We start from the raw sequence: 7,509 nt of genomic DNA, 5'->3' as shown, positions 1-7,509 counted from the left end.
ACCTTCAGACAAAGAGATGGGGGGGGGGGGCGTGCAGTTGATGTTTGAAGCTTACATTTTCCTCAAGTTCCCTGAAAGCATCATCAGCTTGCTTTAGGTCAGAGCCCACAGAGTGTGAGCGCTCGCTGGGCTCTGATAGGCCGAGCTCGACCAGCGCCTTTTCTGTGGCATTAATGGTTCTCAGGACCTCAGTGGTGAGGTCACAGAGGGCGGCGGCTGTCGATCTCTGAAAGCCATGAGGAGGACAGATGTTAGCAGCTGGAACACATAACCTGGTCCTGCAGCAGCTGCCGGCCTGGAGTCTGGACGGGGTGGAAGGTGTGAGGGTGGGGGCTCAGGGTCAGTGCTCAGTGCTGCCTTCAAGGTCTCTACGGCAGCAGAGCTTCAGTGATGTCATTACTTATAAAAAGTTTATTATTGACATGTAGTGATCAATCAGCAGCTGCAATGAACACATGGTTCATTGTAAATATTTTAAATATATATATATATATATATATATAAATTATTGTACTACATACTGTATTATTATTATTATTATTATTATTGTAGTACACACTGTATATTATATATTATATATTATATATTATACATTATATATTATTAGTGGTGGACACAGATCCAGATTCACATTTAGAAACCAATGTCCATCTAATGAGAACAGGAGAGCCACTGGGGGTCAAAACACCTTAAGTGTTGAAATGTTTACTGAAGTATTGAACGGTAAAATACCTTAGTGACCAAACTAAGGGGAAAACTAATGGTGGATCAGAGAGAGAAAACAATTGCATTTTATGTCTGAAGCTGAAAGTTTCAGCAGATGATCTTCACACCTGAAGTTTTACTTCCGATATGGAGGTAGTTTGTTTCTGACCTCTGGTGACCTTCATAGGTCATTGACCTCAGCATTACATTCCTCCTTTACTTTATAATCAGTTTATCTTTGTTCTAATAAAAATTATTATTTGCTGCTGTGGTCATGTAACATTGTTTTTCTTAGAGCACCAGCTGCAGACCCCCCCATTTCAAGATGTTAATGTAACTACAGCTTGTTAACAACACTGACCTCTGCTGTTTGTTCTGTGGAATCACATGAATAGCTAGCGCATTAGTGAACACCCTAATCAGAAGTTAGCATGCTAATCTGGTCTGGACTACACTCATTAGTCCAGGGGGGTCCTCACCTGTCTCCTCTCTAGTGTCTGGTCTCTTGTCTCTGGTCTCTGGTCCCTTGTCTCTTGTCTCTTGTCTCTTGTCTCTGGTCTCTGGTCTCTTGTCTCTTGTCTCTGGTCTCTGGTCACTTGTCTCTGGTCTCTGGTCCCTTGTCTCTTGTCTCTTGTCTCTTGTCTCTTGTCTCTGGTCTCTGGTCTCTGGTCCCTTGTCTCCTGTCTCTGGTCTCTGGTCTCTTGTCTCTGGTCTCTGGTCCCTTGTCTCTTGTCTCTGGTCCCTGGTCTCTGGTCTCTTGTCTCTTGTCTCTTGTCTCTGGTCTCTGGTCCCTTGTCTCTTGTCTCTTGTCTCTGGTCTCTTGTCCCTTGTCTCTTGTCTCTTGTCTCTGGTCTCTGGTCTCTGGTCTCTTGTCCCTTGTCTCTTGTCTCTGGTCTCTGGTCTCTGGTCACTTGTCCCTTGTCTCTTGTCTCTTGTCTCTTGTCTCTGGTCTCTGGTCCCTTGTCTCTTGTCTCTTGTCTCTTGTCTCTGGTCTCTGGTCTCTTGTCTCTGGTCTCTGGTCCCTTGTCCCTTGTCTCTGGTCTCTGGTCCCTTGTCTCTTGTCTCTTGTCTCTTGTCTCTTGTCCCTTGTCTCTTGTCTCTGGTCTCTGGTCTCTGGTCTCTGGTCCCTTGTCTCTGGTCTCTGGTCTCTGGTCTCTGGTCTCTGGTCCCTTGTCCCTGGTCTCTGTGTCCCTTGTCTCTTGTCTCTTGTCTCTTGTCTCTTGTCTCTGGTCACTTGTCCCTTGTCCCTGGTCTCTGGTCTCTGGTCCCTTGTCTCTTGTCTCTGGTCACTTGTCCCTTGTCCCTTGTCTCTGGTCTCTGGTCTCTGGTCTCTGGTCCCTTGTCTCTGGTCTCTGGTCTCTGGTCTCTGGTCTCTGGTCCCTTGTCCCTTGTCTCTTGTCTCTTGTCTCTTGTCTCTGGTCACTTGTCTCTTGTCCCTTGTCCCTTGTCTCTTGTCCCTGGTCTCTGGTCTCTGGGGTCCAGGCAGGCAGCTGCTGACAGTCTGTTAGTCAGGAGGCAGTCATGCAGTCTGAATCTACTTCAGTCCAGATCCGGACTGATCCAGACTCTTTGAGACTCTACAGAGCTCAGTATTGACCATGATATCAGATCTTGTTATGATCACATCAGTTATTAACGTTTCAATAATAATAATAATAATAATAATAATAATGATAATAATAATCTTTTCTGATAACATCTCTGTTTGTAGAATTTTATGTTGGAGCTCTTTGTCCTGAATATGAACATTTTAAATTATTATTGTTTATTATTATTATTACTATTGTTATTATTATTCTATGATCTGTTGTATATATTGTACATTATTGTTGTATACAGTATATTATATATTATCATTGTATATTATTATTGTATATATCACACAGTAGTGGTGTGTGTGACCTGTTGTCGGGGGGAAGCTGAGCCATGCTGTGAATTCATCACAAACAGGAACCTGGACATTTACAAAACATGAAGAAGCGGCAAGATCAGACAGAGAGTCTGAGACCTGGTCTCAGAACCAGGTTCAGGTCCTCAGCAAACCAGGACTCAGTACAGTTGATGAGACAGCGGTTCTGACCCGGTCCTACCTTCTGGGCCTCAGTCGGCATCTCGTCGCTGGACGAGCTCAGGTCTTTGTCTTTCAGAGAGTCCAGAGTGACCACCGGACCCCGGACTCCAGCCAGACCTTTACCCAGAGAGAAAGACTTCTTCTCGTCCTCCGAGGACAGACCCTTATCACTCAGGTTTCCCGCCAACTCACTGAGCTTCCTCCTCAGCTTCTCCTCCTCGTTCTGATTGGACGGAGTGGACTCCTGGAGACAGACAGAGGACATGAAGGACAGACAGAGGACATGAAGCTCAGGGCAGACAGAGGACACTGTCTCACCTCATCAGCAGGCGTCATCTTCTCCTCCAGGCGGCTCAGCAGACTCTCGATGGCTGACATGCGTTTGTTCAGCTCGTTGATCTAAGAGCAGAAGAAATAAAGGGGATGATTCAGAGACGTCCGCCAGGTCTAAATCTAAATGTCCTGTTTGCGTCTGTGTTTGTGTTTGTGTCTGTGTCTGTGTTTGTGTTTGTGTCTGTGTCTATGTCTATGTCTGTTTATTTGTGTCTGTGTTTGTCTGTGTCTGTGTTTGTGTCTGTGTTTGTGTCTGTGTTTGTGTGTGTCTGTGTCTATGTCTATGTCTGTTTATTTGTGTCTGTGTTTGTCTATGTCTGTTTATTTGTGTCTGTGTTTGTCTGTGTCTGTGTTTGTGTCTGTGTGTGTTTTTGACTGTGTTTGTGTCTGTGTGTGTTTGTGTTTGTGTTTGTGTTTGTGTCCGTGTTTGTGTGTGTCTGTGTGTGTTTGTGTTTGTGTCCGTGTCTGTGTGTGTTTGTGTTTGTGTTTGTGTTTGTGTCCGTGTCTGTGTGTGTTTGTGTTTGTGTTTGTGTCTATGTCTGTGTTTTTCTGTGTCTGTGTCTGTGTTTGTGTCTGTGTCTATGTCTATGTCTATGTCTGTGTTTGTTTATTTGTGTCTGTGTCTGTGTGTGTTTGTGTTTGTGTCTATGTGTGTTTTTGATTGTGTTTGTGTCCGTGTGTGTTTGTGTCCGTATCTGTGTGTGTTTGTGTTTGTGTCTATGTCTTGTCTGTGTTTGTTTATTTGTGTCTGTGTCTGTGTCTGTGTTTGTGTTTGTGTCCGTGTCTGTGTGTGTTTGTGTCCGTGTCTGTGTGTGTTTGTGTTTGTGTCTATGTCTATGTCTGTGTTTGTTTATTTGTGTCTGTGTTTTTCTGTGTCTGTGTTTGTGTCTGTGTTTGTCTGTGTCTGTGTGTGTGTGTGTTTGTGTTTGTCTGTGTGTGTGTGTGTGTGTGTTTGTGTTTGTGTCTATGTGTGTTTGTGTTTGTGTTTGTGTCTATGTCTATGTCTGTGTTTGTTTATTTGTGTCTGTGTTTTTCTGTGTCTGTGTTTGTGTTTGTGTTTGTGTCTGTGTCTATGTCTATGTCTGTGTTTGTTTATTTGTGTCTGTGTTTGTCTGTGTCTGTGTTTGTGTCTGTGTTTGTCTGTGTCTGTGTGTGTTTGTGTTTGTGTCTATGTGTGTTTGTGTTTGTGTTTGTGTGTGTTTGTGTCTGTGTGTGTTTGTGTTTGTGTCTATGTGTGTTTGTGTTTGTGTTTGTGTTTGTGTCTGTGTGTGTTTGTGTCTGTGTCTATGTCTATGTCTGTGTTTGTTTATTTGTGTCTGTGTTTTTCTGTGTCTGTGTTTGTGTTTGTGTTTGTGTCTGTGTCTGTGTCTATGTCTATGTCTGTGTTTGTTTATTTGTGTCTGTGTTTGTCTGTGTCTGTGTTTGTGTCTGTTTGTGTTTGTGTTTGTGTTTGTGTGTGTTTGTGTCTGTGTGTGTTTGTGTTTGTGTCTATGTGTGTTTGTGTTTGTGTTTGTGTCTGTGTGTGTTTGTGTTTGTGTCTGTGTGTGTTTGTGTTTGTGTCTGTGTGTGTTTGTGTTTGTGTTCCGTCATCAGTAAAAACAGAGACCATGGTGGATTGTGATTGGTCAATGTCTCTTACAGGCGGGCCTTGTCCGAGGTTCTCCTGGGAGGAGGCTCTGCTGTTTTTACGGCGGTGGGGGGGTTGTTGATACATGGGGGGGTGTCTCTGGTACTCCTCCTCATCAGAGGTGTCGACGTACTGTTGCCGAGCAACCGACGAACTGATCTTAGACAGAGAGCGAGTCCGGACCATCCTGCTGTCTCCATAGTCATCTGATTACACACAGGTGGATATGTACAGGTGAGTATGTACAGGTGAGTACGTGAAGGTCAGTATGTAAAGATGAATAAAATCTTACAAATGAAACAAATTCTACATAAAATAAAACGAAAATCAACAGTTGAAATAAAGTAAAAACACATATGGAAGTATTATTAATATTAATGATAATAATTATAATAATGATAATAATAATGTATTGTTTCATCAGATACAGATACAGAAATATTCCTCATGTCTGTTGCTACATTTCAGACATTGACCCTGACCCTGACCCTGACCCTGACCCTGACCCTGAGGCCTGCACTACAAAGCAGGATTTGCGGTCATCAGGTAACTTAAGGTTTAACTCTGGGTCTTCAGTCCTACGACGTAAATCACCATGGTAACTTACACTGAACTCCTCACCTGCTCCAGCGCAGGTTAACTTCAGAGGATCAGATAAAAACCTGTCAACAGCCCAACTACTGACCAATCAGATCACTGTAAAATCTGAGTCATCATTCCTACAGTATCCTGACAGGGACAAAACAGTTCACAATAAAGTGATCAATAATAACGAGCAGTGGATATAAAATATAAATCAGTGGAACAGATTTCCTGTTTGAGTCTTTCCATGTGTCACTCTGTTTTTAAAACAAAGCTTCTAAAGAATTTACAGAGTTTATCACTAAATAAAATATAATAACTGTTAGAGCTTCATTTCACCTGAACACAGATTCTTTAATGGAGGATTCCTGCCAGTGATGAAGCTTTTACTCTCCTCTTCATCACTGAGCTCAGAACAACATGAGGAGACTGTGACACGACTGGAGAGAAACCTGAACCTCTGATGTCTTTGATTAGAACAATTAGTCTCACACTGTTAATTATCTCATCATTATAATGAACATTTCAGTCAGACTGACTCATTAGACATCAACTACTCCTTTCCTCTTTTCTCTCCCTCCTCTTTTCTCCCTCTCCTCTTCCTCTCCTCTCTGCAGCAGAAACAGTCTGACATTAACTGTTTTCACTGCATCACATGTTCATAACAGTTTGTTCATCATCAGACTGAAGAGTGAAAATACTCAAAAGTGATGATAATTCATGCACTTATTTACAATATATTTTAGTCTGACTTTAATAGAAATTATACTTAGACATGGAAATAATATTTTTTCATTTCAGTCGTTCTCATATCATATTAAGTACTTCATTCATGGTTCTGACGATGCTGCTTATAATTAACAACTCTGCCTCTTTCACATGAACGCGCTTGTAACCGGACAGGTAAACCCAGGGTTAACTGAGCCAGGTGATAGGTTAGGTTAGGTTGTTAGGTTCAGTCAAGCCAGAAAACTAAAAGTTATCCTGGATATGTTGAACTTGCTTCATAGTACAGGCCTCTGACCCTGATCCTGATTGGTTCTCTGAGGTTAAACAGGTTGAATACACCTGTAGTTCCTCCAGCAGACAGCAGAGTGCGCTCCAATAAAACACACTGGAGTCAGAGACCGACAGGAAGAGAGTCAGCTAATACTCTCATTGTATATAGGTATTCTGTGTACTCTGTGTACTCTGTGTACAGGTACTGTGTACTGTGTGTACTGCAGTAATGTGTGTACTAACCAGGTCTCATGGCGTAGCGGTCCAGACTCTTCCTGCGGTTAACACGGTGGTTGTAAGCGTCATAGTCCACGTCATTCCTATAATATCGATCCTCCTGCGGCTGCTGCAACAGACACATGGGACACCAGGTGAGGGACACCAGGTGAGGGACACCAGGTGAGGGACACCAGGTGAGGGACACCAGGTGAGTGGGAGAGTGTAGCTTTAACCTGTATGACCTCATGACCTGAAGTTGAGTTTGTTAAACTTTAAGTATGTTTGGTCTGAGACCAGTGTATGAGAGTCAGACTGTGTGACAGGTGTGTGATGTACCTGGACAGACTGTCGTCGTGAGTGAGGGAAATAATCCTCTGAGTCAAAGTCCATGGGATGGACAGACAGCAGACGTTTACTCTTCCTCATCTGAAATCACAACAGGAACTTCATTAAAACCTGCTTAATTCACATGCAAACATCTGTTTTGACATCTGTTTAGGTATTTACCACTTTGTAGCGCTGAGCCTCGGCGTCGCCATGGTCGTCCTCGTTCCCGTTGAACATGTCTGCAGGTACAAAACAAAACTGACTTCACATTTAAACAACAATCTTCATTTGTCTAAACATAGTGACAAAAGACTCAGGCTGTGTTTTTGTTTTTGTTTATCATCTGAGTTTAAACAACAGACACATTCAGCTGTTTGTTGTTGTTGGTGTTTTATTGTTGACTCACACTTGTGGACGTCCGGCATACTCTGAGTGTCATCGTCACGACCACCTGATCAAAACACACACCTGCTTCAGTTACATGTTTTCACTCATTTATTAGGAATATTCATTCAGGGCGTCGTGTAGCTCAGTGGTCTGAGCAGGAGCCCCATGTGTAGAGGCCACAGTCCTCGCCGCAGTCGGCCCCGGGTTCGACTCCCGCATCAGACGGCCCTTTGCTGCGTGTCATTCCCCCTCCCTGCCT

General features: G+C 43.3%; 1 protein-coding gene across 2 annotated transcripts in view; it reads right to left on the bottom strand.

Annotated features, from left to right (window-relative positions):
• The window catches only part of mlpha (melanophilin a), a 13,325-nt gene that overhangs the window by 1,629 nt on the left and 4,187 nt on the right, over positions 1 to 7,509 (bottom strand). Inside the window, exons 5-12 of one of the 2 annotated variants that reach the window (XM_023426109.2) lie at positions 7,270 to 7,314; positions 7,044 to 7,102; positions 6,873 to 6,962; positions 6,561 to 6,663; positions 4,749 to 4,942; positions 3,095 to 3,175; positions 2,796 to 3,020; positions 56 to 226 (exon numbers count right to left, since the gene is read on the bottom strand). In XM_023426109.2, the coding sequence (XP_023281877.1) occupies positions 56 to 226; positions 2,796 to 3,020; positions 3,095 to 3,175; positions 4,749 to 4,942; positions 6,561 to 6,663; positions 6,873 to 6,962; positions 7,044 to 7,102; positions 7,270 to 7,314 (968 nt within the window). The remainder of the gene's footprint in view (positions 1 to 55; positions 227 to 2,795; positions 3,021 to 3,094; positions 3,176 to 4,748; positions 4,943 to 6,560; positions 6,664 to 6,872; positions 6,963 to 7,043; positions 7,103 to 7,269; positions 7,315 to 7,509) is intronic. The other variant, XM_023426111.2, reaches the window with a different exon arrangement.

Source organism: Seriola lalandi, unplaced genomic scaffold, assembly GCF_002814215.2.
Source record: "Seriola lalandi dorsalis isolate HSWRI2012SDOR001 ecotype SW California unplaced genomic scaffold, Sedor1 jcf7180002054813, whole genome shotgun sequence".
In the NCBI taxonomy this organism is placed as follows: Eukaryota; Metazoa; Chordata; class Actinopteri; order Carangiformes; family Carangidae; genus Seriola; species Seriola lalandi.
The sequence above is the reverse complement of the archived record's forward strand: the minus strand, read 5'-3'. Positions and strand labels throughout refer to the sequence as shown.